General features: G+C 34.5%; 1 protein-coding gene and 1 pseudogene across 1 annotated transcript; one reads left to right on the top strand and one right to left on the bottom strand.

Annotated features, from left to right (window-relative positions):
- The first annotated feature begins 7,989 nt into the window (after positions 1 to 7,989).
- Positions 7,990 to 10,022, top strand: LOC107495505 (COP9 signalosome complex subunit 4-like; annotated as a pseudogene).
- A 2,684-nt stretch (positions 10,023 to 12,706) lies between these two features.
- Positions 12,707 to 14,386, bottom strand: LOC127745476 (uncharacterized). Its single transcript, XM_052258217.1, has 2 exons — positions 13,651 to 14,386; positions 12,707 to 12,849 (listed from the first exon to the last, which is right to left on the bottom strand). Exon 1 carries the CDS (start codon positions 14,350 to 14,352, stop codon positions 13,663 to 13,665), a length of 690 nt encoding a protein of 229 aa, XP_052114177.1. The 5' UTR covers positions 14,353 to 14,386; the 3' UTR covers positions 12,707 to 12,849; positions 13,651 to 13,662.
- Positions 14,387 to 16,606: the final 2,220 nt, after the last annotated feature.

The following is a 16,606-nucleotide window of genomic DNA, read 5'->3' as shown; positions in this document are numbered from 1 at the left end:
GACAAAAATAAAAAGCAATATCATTTACTTTTCTAAGAAGTACCTCTTATGGCTAACCTAAGAAGATACTTAGGTGTTTCCTTTATTCACGAGAGGGGAAGTGCAACCAACAACACTTCCAGTTTATTATTATAGATAGGATTAGGGGTGCACATAGGTCGGATAAAGTTGGGTTTGATGGGACCTAGATCCGATTTGAAATATACATTGGGTCTATTTATTAAATTCGAACTCGATCTTAAACCCCATAAAACCAATACACTTTCGGGTCACAATTATATCGGGTGAAAACCGGATAAAAATTGGGTCGTTAACATTATATTATGTTGATACCTTCTTGTAAGCTAGCATGTAAAAATATCTAAATTTCCAAGACTCCAACCATTATTTAACAAGGTAAAATTCACTTAGAAAAATATAACAAGAACCAACCCTTCTTTAAAATTAAAGCATAACCACAATCAATACTAAAGCAAAACCACAATCAATACTAATATTGTCTAATAATACAAAATATTTAAATAAATACAAATAACACAATATTATGCATTAGTCTAAAGTCTTATGCATTTTAAACATAAAACATTAACTTATAATCTTATAATGACTAATAACACAAAATATTAAGGTTTACAATACTTAAATTACACATAAGAATAGTCATGATACATCACTAATAACACAAAATATTAATTGTGTATGATGACCGGGCCACCGGACCGACTTCGGGTGACCCGAGCTATGACTCGGACCCGACCTGAAATAATGACCGGGTCTATTTTTGAGACCCTTACCCGACCCTAAACCTGATGAAATTACACCAAATTATATCCTAAAGTGTTCGGGACCGGGTCGAACCTTCGGGCCGGGCCGGATCTGTGCACCCCTAGATAGGATGCAGGCGAAACTCACAAGTTGAAACAAGAAGACCCTTTTTTTGGCGGAAAGATGCACCTTGGTCCAGTTAGTGCTTACCACTATCCCTAGTTATTGTATCTAGACAATGAAACTTTCGGTGACTACTTGCAATAAGATAGATAAATTTTGTCATGATTTTTTCTAGGGTAGCAGTGAAGAAGAGAGGAAAATCCACCTTCTGAGTTAGGATTGGGTATTCGAATCGCGACTAAATTCTCATTTTAGTCTCTGAAATTCATGCGATTATTCATTTTGGTTCCCGAAATTCAAAATTACCTATACTGGTCCTCCAGATTCAAGTTTGGGCACCAATATGGTCCCTCGACTCTTTCCGATGATTATTAGACAAATAGAGTGCTGAGATGACACCCTTCCTGTCATGTTGGACGCTATAACGGCTAGCTGACATGACGAGAGTTGTATTTATATCAAATTTAGTCCCTGAAACCCTAATTATCTTATTATTTATCTGAGTTAATGACAAAGTTTTAATAAGGGGGGACTAAATTGGATACAAATACAACCCTCGCCACATTAACTAGCCGTTACAGTGTCCAACGTGACAGGAAGGGTGTCATCTCAGCACTCCATTTGCCTAATCATCACCGAAAAGAGTCGAGGGACCATATTGGTGCCCAAACTTGAATCTGGAGGACCAGTATAGGTAATTTTGAATTTCGAGAACCAAAATAAGTGATTAGATGAATCTCAGGGACCAAAATGGAGATTTAGTCTTCGAATCGCACATAAAACGAATTAGCTATTCCTTATAAAACTTGCTTAGGGTTTAGTTCACAATAAAGACGCTTTGTGGGTAAAGATTATGCGCGCCAAATATGGATATGAAGATAATAACATCACAAATGTTCGCAAGAAAGCATGCAATTCTAATACTTGGAATAGTATTTCAAAGGTCTAGGAAAAGTTTAAAGAGAATCTAATCTGGTGAATCGATGATGGTAAAAAAGCCCTCTTATAGAAAGATCATTGGGTTCTAGAAATTCCTAAACTTTGGGACTTAGCTCTTGTTAGCATAGATGAAGAAAATCTCAAAGAAGCGGTCAGTGTGTATGTTAACTCTGAGGGAAGTTGGGACTTGGACGCTATTGCTCAAATGTTCCCTAAAGAAGTCATGGATCATTTACACATTCTCAAGACTCCCAATCCTACTATAAGAAAAGACACATTAGGATGGTACCCAACAACAAGTGAGGAATTCTCTATAAGTCTGCTTATGATGCATATTTCAGAGACAATACAAGAAGCAATAATTTCTATAAAAAGTTCTGGAAAATTAAAATTTTTTAATGACTAAGAACTTTTAACTGGTTCCTATCACATGAAGCTTTGCTTACAAATAGCAATAGAAGATGAAGAGAATTTATAGTAGATGGCCAGATATCATGGTGAAGAAGAGACGTTGCTCCACACCCTCTGAGACTGTCACTACATCTGGCCAATGTGGACTAGCATCGTAAACATTGATACATAGGAGACATTTTCTAATAATCTTTCCAGGATCGGGTAAAATTGAACCTGTTTCTGGTCTCCCACAAACAAAATGGGACTCCAAGGCCCATTATTTTCATTACCACTTGCGATATTGCCTGAAAATATAGAAATAATTTCATTTTCAAGAATGAGAACGTGCAAAACAATCAACTTCAACACTTGATTACTAACCTTGCTGAGAACTACAACTTTGTGCTCACTATTACAAAAAAGAGTACAAGAAGGCTAAAACGTACCAGAAAAGTTTTAGTTGGCTGGGAGCCACCAGAACTAGGCTAGTTTAAACTCAATGTAGATGGATCAGTCATTCAGCTAGGGAATCGAGGAGCATGTGGCGAAATTATTCGAGATTAGTATGGTGACACCGTCACGGGTTTCAGCATGAATATAGGTGTGTGCACTATCACATACAATAACAAAAATTTGGGACTTTTTATGTTGGGTGAAGCCTGCAACCAAAATGGGGATCCAAGATTTGGTGATAGAATCAGACTCGAAATGTGCTCTTTTACTGCTCCAAAAGAAGGCGATGAATAATAGACATAGTAGCTCCACCCTCATCAAAACAATCAAAGAGCTTATGGTAAAATTGAACAAGGTTAAGGTTAAGCACATCTTCAAAGAAGTCAACTTTTGTGCGGATGTACTTGCTAAGCACGGTCAAGAGTAAGAGGTTGGCTATCACTGCTTCAAGCATCCTCCTTCCTTGCTACATCTTCATCTCCTTACTGATAGAATGGGTGTTAAATTTTCCAGGATTATTCTAGTGTGACTGTTTGTTGTTTCTTGGGCTTTTGGCTCCCCACTTGATTAAAAAAAATGTCAATAGATTAAGGCATATATAAGACAAGGCTCAAATAATTCGATATTTATTTAAATAAATAAGAAAAATGATCACTTGACTCATTTAATTTTTTTTCAAAGATAGTAGGTTATATTTTATTAATTATTGAAAAATGAAATACGAAGATGTCCAAAAGTAGGACAACATAATAAAAGGTGGAGATTTCCCAAAACAATACACTGAAGGTATTCATCCAACGGTACATGGTCGAAAAACGAAAAAAATCTTAAAGAAGAAAGAATGATAAATCAAATTGAATGAAACTAAAAGATTGTCTCATGGAGATGACGATCTAAACTGGGAGTTCTTTGGATTTCACAGAGCAACTTGACAGAGTTTGCTAGAATGGCAGACGTCATTGAAGTATAACCTTCAAAAATTAACTGGTTGCGAGCTTTCCAGCATTTTCAGTAAATTATGGCAAGCAATTGAGGATTACGATCATCATTCTTCAACGGGTTAAACATCTATGTTGATGCAGTCCACATGTCCAAAAGTTGTTAGGGCTCTGAGGGGAAAGACAGTCACGAAGATAACTCTAAGACCATACTTTTTTATTCTTGAGAAATTGATCAATCAATGAGTGATTGTTTATATTGCTTCATGATAGCAGGGGCATATTGGCGATATGGATGGGATGCGGTGGTGAATCTAAGCAAGCACCAGAAGTCGACCATGCAGAGCTTTCCAGGTAAATAGCTTAATTTTGTGAGACAAGTTCAACTTCTATAAATCAATCCACAGCTTTTTCTGCTGCATATAATTAGGACAAAACTTTAGAGGTGGATGGTGAAATAAATAGCCAATTCTGTAACTTGATGATGTATCATATTGCTTGGATTTGTTCAAATCCCATTGCAATTTGTCCCTATTATGCTGAATTTAACTGACAAAATCCTGTTTGTAACGTCTTGAAAAAATAATTCTTGAATGAGATTCTAATTCCAATTCCTGTTTTCATTAATTAGGTCTTTAATCCTTGGAACCAACTCAGAAATAGTCTGTCTGTTTGACATGTCAGAAATCATTAAAGGATATAGAAGAGACAACCAAGGATCCTCAAAGGTTCAGATATTCTCTCCAGTACCCACAGCCTAGTTAAGACATTTTTCAATAATCTTTTGTCCTTCCAGTATGCTCCTCCATTCCCAAGAAGGTAAGACTCCAATTTCTGCAGTTATAGCATTATCATTGCTAAAGTATTTACCTTTTAGGATTTTGGAAAATAGGGAAGTAGAATGTGTTACGAGTCGCCAAAACTGTTTGCCTAAAAGTGCCATATTTTGGATTTTGAGATCTTTAAATCCAAGGCCTCCTTCTCTTCATGGGCGAGTCATAGTGTCCCAGCTAATCCAAACCATCCGCCTTTCATAACCTTTTTGTCCCCACCAGAACTGAGAAAGTAGAGAGTGAATTTCCGAAATTAAACCATCAGACAACTTGAACAAGACAATGTATAAATAGGAATAGCTTCTCCCACTACTTTAAGCAATACATGTCTACCACCCGACGATAGGAGATTGTGCTTCTACCATTGGATTCTTTTCTGAACCTTCTATTTGTTCATACTAAAAGAAGCCATTTTCAATTTAGAGACTGTAGAAGGCTAACCAAAGTATCTATCTTGGGCCCCAACATGATTAATATTCATAGAGTTAGTCAGTAGTGTACGAGTAGTGGAGAGAGTGTTGTGGCTAAAGAATACAGCAGGTTTATTAAGATTTACCCTCTGGTCACTGATGCTTCATAAGAATTCATTAAATGTAGGATGTTTGAACATGCTTCAGGATTAGTCTTACATAATAAAATAGAATCATCAGCAAAAAGGAGGTGGTTGACCTTGGGATATCATCTATGTATCTGAAGATCATGAATTAGTCTGTTTTGTTCTGTCTTGTGTAACAAGAAGGAGATATCTTCTGCACAGAAAAGAAAAAGATAGCGAGATAGAGGCTCTCCTTGTCAAATACCTCTATTTGGTTTGAAGAAACCATAGGGTTGTCCTTCTACAATGACAGAATAAGAAACAATTGTCACTTATTCTCGAATCCACATGATCCACCGGGAGTCAAAACTAAAATTTTTTAATATAAATAAAAAAATGTCATTCTATTCTATCATATGTCTTACTCATATCTAATTTTAGCGTCATTTCATTTTCGAGTCCACTTTTCTTTTCTTCAAATAATGTATACACTCATGAGCAATTAGGATATTATCAGAGATTAATTTGTCTTTAAATTAGTTTTTATGATATTCACAATGGTGGTGGAAGCATCGTCATGTCTTCCTGCAACCGTGAAGGAGGATGTTACCGTGGCGGTTCCATTGGAGAAGGAAGGCGCGTTGCCGTCTGTTATTGCGTCGGTAGGCAGGAATAAGGAGATATTCCATGGAGATCCGGAAAACCTGAAGGTCACGTGAGTCACTTCTGCTGGGCAAGCCTCGGTTTGAGGTTGGTGAAGCACTTTGATTTCCTTGTTTTATAATTTTATATTTTATATTATGGATAGTTTAAATATAATAGCTTGGAATATTAGGGGTGCTTCAAATAAGTTAGCCCGGGTGAATTGTAAAGAGCTGATTAGGAAATTTAAACCTGTAATTTTTATTGTGGTTGAAATCCATTGTCCTTTTCAACACTTGAAACTGTTCTGGGAAAGACTTGGTTATCACCCTATTGGTATAGTGGAGGCGTCAGGACATAAGGGGGTATCTGGTTCCTTTCTGCAATGCATGGTGTTCACTGCAAATGGGTTGATGCTTTCGATCAGTGTGTTACAGTTGAGGTTCAGGTAAATAATGTGATTTGGAGGTGTAGTGGTATCTATGGTAGTCCTCAATTTAATACCAGAGTTCTGCTATGGGATTATCTTGTTACTCATTCTTCGTCTTTCTGCGGGCCATGGATTGTTCTTGGTGATTTTAATGAAGTACTATTCTCTCATGAATCTAAGGGTTGCCTCTTCTCGAGTCGTCATGCAGACCGGCTTGCTGCATCTCTAGGGGATAGTAATCTGTTTGACTTGAAGACTATTAGAAGACGGTTTTTTTGGTACAGAAGGGTTAAAAATGGTGTTGAGGTGGCAAAAAAATTTGACCGGGTCTGTATCAATAGTGGCTGGCTATCTCTCTTTCCAGAGGCTTACGCAGAAATTTTAAATAGGCTTCAGTCTGATCATTGTCCTATCCTAGTGCGCTGTGCAGGTCGTCCCCAATCGAAAAAAAAATAGACCTTTTCGGTTTATTGCGGTTTGGGCAACTCATCCGGAGTACAGAGATATTGTAAACCAGTCATGGCAGGCTGGCTATAGAGAGATGCATGGCAAGCTTTCAGAAGTGCAGAAGAACTCTTTGGAGTTTAATTCTAAAGTGTTCGGCAATATTTTCGTTAGGAAATGCAAATTAGAAAAACAAATTAATTTCCTTTAGAAGCGACTTGAAGTACTGGAAGATTTGTCTATGCGACAAAAAGAAAAACAACTGATTAAAGAATTTAATAACGCGCTTGTGCAGTTTCTTGTTTTTTCTCTCTTTTAGTTTTTGTTTATTTTTTTTTAAGTAAAAAAAAAAAGCTAATTTGTCGTTAATATGAACCCTATTACTGCATACACACGGGGAATAAAATCCATATGGTTATAAATTTATAATTGGTTGGGTAACATTTATTTTCCTATGTCTTTTGTCAAGGCAGGCTAGAAGTTTTCCCCAAAAAAGAAAAATGGAAGGCGGTTTTTGGTCTGGAAAAAATGAAGGCTGGAAGCTAAATACTAACTTCTAGTTTTGGCCTGTAGCTAAAATGGTCTAATGAAAAATTGGGCCATCCCAGTATAGCCAGCCCACTAGAAGAACTGGCATTAGAGGAAGAAAAAACAATGTTTATTTTTTGAAAAAAAAAAATTATACGCTTAAACGACGTCGTTTAGATCTCGCCTCCGGCGTCGCCTCCGTTATCCATGTCCCTGGTAAGATTCATTGCTCTTTCATAATTTATTTTATGCTAAAATTCTATTTTGTTTCATAAATTTGATTTTAATGTTGTGACGTTGTTTGCTAATTTTATGTGGTTTTGTTGGCTGTTGTATTTGAATGTCAGCTTTGGCTGTTCTATTTCAAATTTTGTTGGTTGTGTTCATGCCATTCCTCCTGTGCAATCCAAGAAACTCCCATGAACATGCGCAATGTGTGGTTTATCATTAATTATAATAGGCCTTGTTTTGCTCTTTTTCCTTTTTCTTATCATCAATTTAAGTTATGTGCATTTGATTTTATTTTAGTTATGATATTTGATAAGTTGAACTTGAAGGTGAAATTTTACCTTAGTATATAGTGAAGAAGAAGAGTGAGGGTGGAGACCTGACAGTGGTGGATTCCGTTTCCATATTGGTCGAAATATAGAGCTAAAAAGTTGAACCCTGCCATTATCGACCACTATCAAAAATAAAATTGATAACGTCACTTCCCATTACTCATCTCACTTCGTTTCTCTTCTTTTCTATTCTTCCTTTAAGTTTTTGTTTTCCCTTATGCTTCTGCTGAACTGTTATTATTTTATTATTTTTATTTTTTATTTGCAGTGTTTGGTTGATTTGATGGGTTAATGAATGATGATATGCCCTATGGCATGTACAACTTTTGAATAAAAACGGAACATTTATATTCCTAATCTTAATTTTTATTGTTAACTTGTTTGGTTTTAGGGTTTTATAGATTTTGATAGTTGTTGTTGATGATGAGGAAACAGTGATGGAGAGTGCTTTTGGGAATGCTTCTGCCATTACAGACCAGAGGCAAAAGACAGAGGGGAATGCAGTACAAAAGCACATCCTTTCTGCTGTTATTTCTTCCAGTGACATTGTTCAGGCTAGGAGATTTATTGACCACAGTTCAGTTTCTTTTCCTTGCCCCATAACTTCTTTTTTTCTTTTGTTAATCTAGGGATTTATTTGCTTTCCTCAATTTCAAGCTCTTGATAATCTTGATGTTTTTGGTTTTGTAGTGTCATTGGATGATGTCCCATTAGTAGTGTCGCGGCAGCTGTTACAAACTTTTGCTCGAGTTGGGAAGATTACAGCCAGAGACCAAGAAAGAAATTGCACATTACACCCTTGCGCAGATTCAGCCTCGCGTTGTGTCCTTTGAAGAGCAGGTTTAAATTTACGCATTCTGCAATAGGAGACTTTAAATTGTATCCTACTTACTTAATAGTAGTGTATAACTGTTGTGCTTTATCTTGCAGGAAACATGCTTCTGTAATCCCCTGTTTGCTAGCAATCATTTTTAATTTTTTCCATAAGTATCTTGTTTGATGGGTAAATTCTGCAAACCAAAAATACTTACTGGATAAAGAGGATTTTTTACTCACTGTTTTGTGCTATTCTGAACAATCGTATAACTTGTCCTGAGATGGTGGGAAGGAGAAGAGGAAAATCACTCTTTTTGCTTCTAGAGTCACTTGTTTGGATATGCATTCAACAACGTAATTATTACTATGGTAGTTCATTGTTATGTCAATCATCAGGAATGCGGTCTTAGAAAATTTCTTGCCACCAAGTTTATTTGCTTGTGTGAAATAATGTGTTTCTGTTTCAGCACCAAATAAGAAACACACTCCTTCCTGACTAATTTTATGATTTTATATTTTTTGCAAGGAAATCCTTATTAGATGGTTCTTTTTCTAAGACCGTGTTTGACTTTTTCTTTTCTTTTGTTTGTTTTGGCTCTTGTTAGGAGGATCTCTTGTATTATTTTTCTCTGTCTTAGTTATATCCTTCTTTTATCAATTTTTTCTTTTTTAAAAAAGAAATGCCATATAGGATAGTCATAACAAAACATGGAAGAGCACAAGTATTCAATACTATATTATCTATAATTTTTAGCGTTATATACTGTCCATTGCAATTCCAGTTCTATGTTTTGCATATATATGAACATTATTATTTTAACTTCTGTAAGTATAGGGATGTTTCGTCCTTTCTAACTACACTTTTTGTCTTTGTTACTGATGGAAAAATCATTTATTTATTTTTGCAAAGCAAAGTCTTCAATTAAAATCTACCCTTTTTTGGCAGGATGATGATGCTGTCCATGCTGAAGCTTTTATTAATAAAGCATCATTTTTGGTTAGCAATAGTCAGCACTGAATTTGCAGTATAAGGTTTGAAAACTTATGGCTGTGAAAGATGACTTAGCTTAATGATCCATGAATTCATTGAGTCTTGATAGATCTGATTCTCTATTTTCCAATTTTTTTTACCTCTCAGTATGGTATGCAAGGATCTCAGATTTGAAGAGGAAATTCTTGGAAGCAGCTTTGCGATATTATGATATGTCTCAAATTGAGAAAAAGACAAATAGGAGATGAGTATGTATGTTGCATTCAGTCTTTTTTGTCTGAATTTATTGATATCCTTGTGTCTTTCTACGTATGCACTTGGTGTATTCTTTATTGTAGGAAGATCAATGAGGAAGCCCTTGAGCAAGCTTTATCTGTTGCTCTTACATGCACATTATTGGCAGCTGCAGGACCGCAATGTTAACATTTTCTTGCAACATTGTACAAGGTGTTTGATTCAATCATTATTCATTAATGACTGTACAATTGTGAAAGTTCTGTTCACAATATCAAATGTTATTATATTAATGTTTGCGTACTTTGATTAGGATGAGCGGTGTTCAAAGTTAAATATCCATCATTTGTGGCTTTCCTTGCTGATTGTATAATGTGAATCCATTTATATCAGGTGTATTTGGAGAGAATTCTTAGAATGTACTTAAAAGAGTTCAAAGTAAGCTAAAGAGGTAGAAAATCCAATGTTTGTTACTAGCGGAGCACATTATCTTGGCCAAATTTGTCCTTGGACCAATGGCCAATTATGATATGCAACACACCAGAATTTCAAAAGGTGTATGCGTGAAATAGAGAAAATCCAAAGAAAGTTTGTTTGGGGGAAAACTCAAAACGAAAAAAAAAAGCATCATGTAAGCTCGGAGATTCTCTATCACAACAAGAAGCAAGGAGGAATAGGGTTCAAGAAGCTTCAAATAATGAATGATGTTTTTCTCATCAAACTAGTTTGGAAGCTCATATGGGATCCTAATACTCTATGGACAGGTGCTTATTCAAAAGTATGCAAAGCATCGGTGCTGCAGTCAAGGATTAATAGCCAAAGCCTCAGATTCTCTACTATGGAAGGAGTTATCTAGAATTTGGCCGGTTATGCAAAACCTTTTGATATGGAACATTGAAAATTGAGGAAGTGTTAATTTTTGGAATGATAGATGGATAAAAAGAACCCTACAGCTGAGAACTATGGTGGAAGATACCCCTCCTAATGTTATGAATATGACTAAAGTTGCTGATTTTGTAGATAATAATGGAGATTGGGATTTACACCTTTTGAACAACATACTTCCAGGAAGTATAGTTAAAAAAATAAGAGCTATACTACCGCCTAATGAGAATGGAGGAGAGGATTTTTTGGGATGGAGCTTAACAACAAGTGGTACTTTCACTATAGCTACTGGCTATAAAAGACCCTCACACAACAACAAAGCAACCCTCTAAACTATGGAGCACTGTCTGAAAATGGAGAGGACCAGAAAGAATGCGAATTTTTATGTGGCTTATGAGTCGAAATAGGCTGTTCACTGCTGCAAGGAGTGGAAGAATTTTGGGCGCTTCTAGCTGCTGTCACGCTTGCCCAATTGTGGAGGAGACCACTCTTCATGTCATGAGAGATTATCCAAAAGCTTCACCTATTTGGAACCAATTTATGACCCCTACTTTGAGATCACTATTTTTCACTACCCCTTTTGAAGTATGGCTTGACTTCAATATCCATAATGACATCGGGACATCTACTACTATCCCGTGGTTAGATATATTTATATCAACTTGTTGGTGGATGTGGTAATGAATAAAGAAGTGTTTGAAGCTCCGAATACACGACCTATGATAGTAACACAAATTATTAAAGAGTATGCATCAAACTGTAGGAGAGCTTTCATAAAGAATAAATTTGTTGAGCACACATGACAAGACATACAAGTTAATGTTGGTTGGAAACCACCTGACAGAGGATGGGTTAAATTGAATGTTGATGGATCAGCCATAGAAAATGAAGAGAAGGCTGACTGTGGAGGGATTATCCGAACGCACCAAGGGGAATGGTTGGCGGGTTTTAGCAATAATCTTGGATCATGCCAAGCAAGTCTCGCAGAATTATGGAGTGTGTTCTATGGGCTAAAGCTTGTATGGGAGCTGGGGTTCGAAGAATCATTGTTGAAATGGACTCTCAAGAAATATATGATTGCATCAGCAAGGATTATGAAGAACAACAGCAGGGAGCGATCCTTATAAAAGTTTTGGAATACAAGAATAGGCCTTGACAGCTAACTTTCAGGAAAATATATAGAGAAGCTAATCAATACGTCGAATGGTTAGCTAAGAGAAGCACTCATTGTCAACCTGACTTTAGATTTATTGATGTTTGTTCAGATGAACTGATTCGTAAGCTTAATGATGATGTAAAAAGGATTTCAATGTCCCGGATAATCTCAGTTGTGTAATATTCTTTTGGGCTCAGGCTCCATTTTTACACACACAAAAAATATTTTATAAATTATTGTAGTTGTCATTCAAATATTAGACAATTAGAGGTGTAAAAACCCTCATTTTGATTTCGTGATGAAACCATGTTGTGGACAAGTGAGGTTGAATGAGTCTCTCTCTTGTTACATTAGGGAATGGATAGAAGTTTGAGTAGTTCCTTCGATTCAATTTTCAAACTATGGCGTAAACAAGTTAGGTTGAGAAAATCAGATAGAAAGTAGGTGATTCTCTTTGTATTTAATTTCAATCTATTTTTTATTTTAATTTCAATGTATCCTTTTATTCTATTTGAATTCTTATTTTCTTGTTTACTCTCTTGTTCCTTATCATTTTGTATCAAATTTCAGGTATTAGATTAATCTTTATTAATCTATATTTGTTTTTTTTTGTGTCAAACAAAAAAAAAGAGTTCAATGTCTCTAGTGTCTTTATTTATGTTCTTGTTATCTTTGTCTTTTTTGTGGTATTTCATTATTGTTTTTGTTGATTTCATTATTTAAAAAAAATAAATAAAACATCTATTTAATATGAGAAAAAAATTTATTTTTTTAAAAAAAATATTTTTATTTGAAATTTAATTCCACAATTTAAAATGACTATAATATATTAGAAGAATAGAATTTAAATTTAAAGAATGCGAGAGTTAATTTGTAAATTAGACTATTTTTTATCCGACTTATAAATAAAGAAAAAATGAGAATTGAACTTTTTAAAGGAATCCAAATAATGTATTTTTAGTTGTTTCAAAATAAATAAAAAAAAAACTTCAACTCTTAAATAATTTCTAATTCCCAACATTCTAAACAAATTCATAGTGCCAAAAATTTATCTTTCTTATATTTATTCCTTTCATATACTATTTATTCTTTTCATACACTAATTTTTCCATAGAAATATTCTCCGTTTCAAATTTCCAATAGGGGGCAATAGCAGTGCGGATTCCAGGGGAGTTTTGTCACCCCTGCATACAAACATGGCACATCCATGTTAAAGTAGGTAGAATTATATAATTTTTCATGACCTGAAAACTTGAGTAAGTATAATGTTTTTCATTTCTTGCATCTCCTTGAAGGAAATAGAAAAAAGTATATATTTATTTTATTATTTCTGAGTTATAAAATGTTAACAACACTTTTAAATTATAACTCAATTATAAATTATCATAAATACCATGATCTTAAGCATAATAGAAACTACCTATTTTCTATTTATAAATCTCAGGCACAACAAAAATTATGGTGGGAGAAAAAAAAAAAGCTATCAAAAGATATTTTGATCGTGTAGAAAAATTCTCAACCCAAATAAATTAACTATTGCTCCTTTCTACTTTTAACAGAGTCAAATTGAAAAAACAAATAAACTTTAATAATTTATAGCTAACACCCTTTTAGTCCAGGGTAGAAACAACATCGTAACACTATGATTAAACAAAAAATGCAGCACGTTACATCAAAAATAGGCATCAAAATGAAATAACTATAATATAAATTGCAATGCAGCATAAAAGAATTTCAAAATGACTTTAACATGATGTTAATACAGTTAAGTTTAAATTTTAGTCACAATCCAAGGGCTATTTAGTTGATTAGTTGCTTCAATTTAATAAGTTTACTAAGCTGATGCCAGTTGTGCTTCTGAGTTCTGTGACATGTTCCATGCTTGCAAAGTTTAAAAGATAATCCAAATTACAAAACCATTGATTAGAAGACTAGTCTAGTAGATCCTAAAAGTAAGTTGTATGCAACAGAATTCATGTGAATACCATTGAAGTTGGCTAAGTTGGAAGTGCTGCAAAACTATGTTGCTCCACAGAAGGATCAAAACAGCCACAGAAAATAAGAATGATGAATCCCATCAAGAACATCCCTAACATAAACCCACAAGCTTTTGCATAACATGCACTATTGCCTCCTCTTCTTGTTTCTTCCTTACTTCCCAATTCTTTTCTCTCAACCCTTAATCTAGAAGAACCTTCAAAAAATTCCTTAGCATCTTCATAATTAGCAAAAGATGCGATCCTATCAAATCCAACCTTTGTTATCTCCCTCTCATCATGAAATTCCACCATATCCTTGTCAGTGTCGCCAACATCATCATGAAAAACCTCTTCTTCTTCTTCTTCTCCGTCTTCATCATTGGAGCAAGAGCAGGTAGAATCATTGTCGATGCTGATGTCTTCAGGGGACAGTGTCTGATGAGTGTTCCATGCATGAAAGGCTTTCTCCAAGGAGGCAAGTCTCTCGGAAATGTGGTGCAGATGGTGGGGACTTGATGACAATGGTGATTGAGAATTGGAAGCAACTTCAGCAGATAACAATTTCCGAATGAAAGCAATCTTGTTCTTTATGTCTTTGGAGAGAGATTCATGGGACTGTGTCTGATCAGGGGCATGCAGCAACAGATCATCCAGTATGGATGAGAGTTCCTGGAGTTTTGAATGCAGCACTGAGCTTTTCTTTGTCATCCTTTCTCTCTTTTTTCTCTGATGTGTGCAGTTGAAAATAATGGGTGTTTTGAGGTTGCAGTTACTAACTCTTGAGAAATGGAAACTGTGGGATTAGAAAGGAGGTAGGTGGCATTTGTAATTGGACCCATCAAACCTGAATACTAAAAACAAGGAAGGCCCAATCTTATGCTAATTAACAAGAAGTTACAACATTTCATAAAAGAGCAACATTTATGCTAATGGAAAAGTACAAATACATAATGAAAATATTAAATAATATGAAAAATGGATACATTGGAGGTTTATTTTATTGGAAGACTTTCACATGGCTCAAGCAATTTTACTGGCACATTGCTATTTAAATAGCAGGTTCATAATTTGTCTTGTAGCGAGTATTAGAGTTACAAAAAAAGCCTTGAAACATAAATGAAAAGACAAAAACATCTAAAAGTAGTAGTCGGTTGGATAGGTAGCTAAAGTGGGAAGGAGCTGAGCTATTGGACTCATTTTAATTACCATATAAATATCACATAATTTCTTTAACCACTAAAAAATAATTTTCTTTTATCTACTTACATTATAATGCATGTTAATTAAAATAGAGATTTTTTTATTTAAATAAAAAAATTATTTATCAATTTAATTTAATTCGAAATACAAAAATTTATTAATTTATATATTTAGTATCATTTGAGTAATTATATATGTGACTTTTATTTTTTTATAATATATATATGAAATTAATATTTAAAATGATGAAATTGTTGAACATGTAAAGGTCTTGATTTTATGATAATTGATTCAGTCATAGATTTAGGGGTCAGCACGGATAATGGGTACTCGATTATCCGTCCGAACCCGAACCAAACCAAACTAATGGCTCTCTCTAATAATTGGTCCAGATAGCGGTTCTGGAGGAGCGGAATCCAAACTAATCCGTGGATCCAACCATATATTAATTAAATAAAAAAAATTAAAATTTGACGATTTTGAGTAGGGGTAGCAAAGCGGGTCGGCCCGTCCTACCAACTAAAATGGGTTCAAAATGTTAACCCGCCCCGCTTTTATGACGGATTGGCGGACTAGCCCGCTTGACTATTTTTTAAAAAAAATTCATTAAAATTAACTAAAAAATAATAATTAAAAAATTAAATACAAATAAAAAATAGTTAAATTATAATATAATTTTTTCACTATATTTTTTTTAATTTTTAACTTCAATAAAATTGTTCAAAATAATATTTGTCAATAGAACCATCTTTATTTTAAAAAATAAGTCAAATAATTTAAGCAAATATACCAAATTATAAAATAAAATAAATAAAGTTAATAACTAAAAGAAAAATAAAAATAAAAATAAAAAAAGTGTTTGAAAATTCTATAATTATTAATTTTATAATAGTAATCACTCTTTTATTTAATAAAAATAAATAAATAAAAATTTTCGGCTCGGCAGACCGACCATCCTTGCCCCGCCCCGCCAAAATCCGCCAATTTGGCGGTGCGGGTTTGGCAAATTTTCTTAACTTGGCAGGCTCCAAATCCTATCCCGACCCGCATTTTTTAATGAGTTTAGCGGATCGACCCGACAGGTTCAACCCGTTTTGCCACCCTTAGTTTTGAGTTTCTCTCTATTGCACTTTTATATTTAGCTTTTAATGTATTTGGTGTTTAATATGTTTGGATTTTAATGTCTTTAGTGTTTAATATATTTGGATTTTAATGAGTTTAGTTTTTACTTTTTAATATATTTGGTGTTTAACATGATTTGATTATTTCTATTGATTTTACATGTTTATTGGACTTACAGAATTTTTAAGATAAAAATTTCAGTTTTTATGAATTTTCGTTTCATTGGATACCTAATTATCCGAACCGAACTAATCCGTTTTTAATTGATTTGGTTTGGTTTGGGTACATACACAAAAATACATAAATCCGAAGCAAACCGAATCAATTACAATTCAATTGGTTCGGTTCTAATTTCATCCTAAATCCGAACCAACCCAACCCGTACTCACCCCTACATGGATTATCACGCTAGAGACACTCTAGTAAATGGTTGAGACACACAAAATGACATTTGGAGGAAAGAGATTCAAGTAGAAGAAAAAGTGAAAAACTCCGGTCAAACTACAAAGCTTAGGTAGAAGCAAAAAAGATGGTATACCATTAGCCAAGGAGGACCTTCGCAAGCCAAAACCTCCTATCATGGAGGAGGAGCAGCAACAAAGGAAGAAGAATCAAGGCAACTCAGTGAACCAGAAAAGAA

This window comes from Arachis duranensis, chromosome 3, assembly GCF_000817695.3.
Source record: "Arachis duranensis cultivar V14167 chromosome 3, aradu.V14167.gnm2.J7QH, whole genome shotgun sequence".
NCBI classification, from domain to species: domain Eukaryota; kingdom Viridiplantae; phylum Streptophyta; class Magnoliopsida; order Fabales; family Fabaceae; genus Arachis; species Arachis duranensis.
This window is presented reverse-complemented; position numbering and strand designations above follow the sequence as displayed.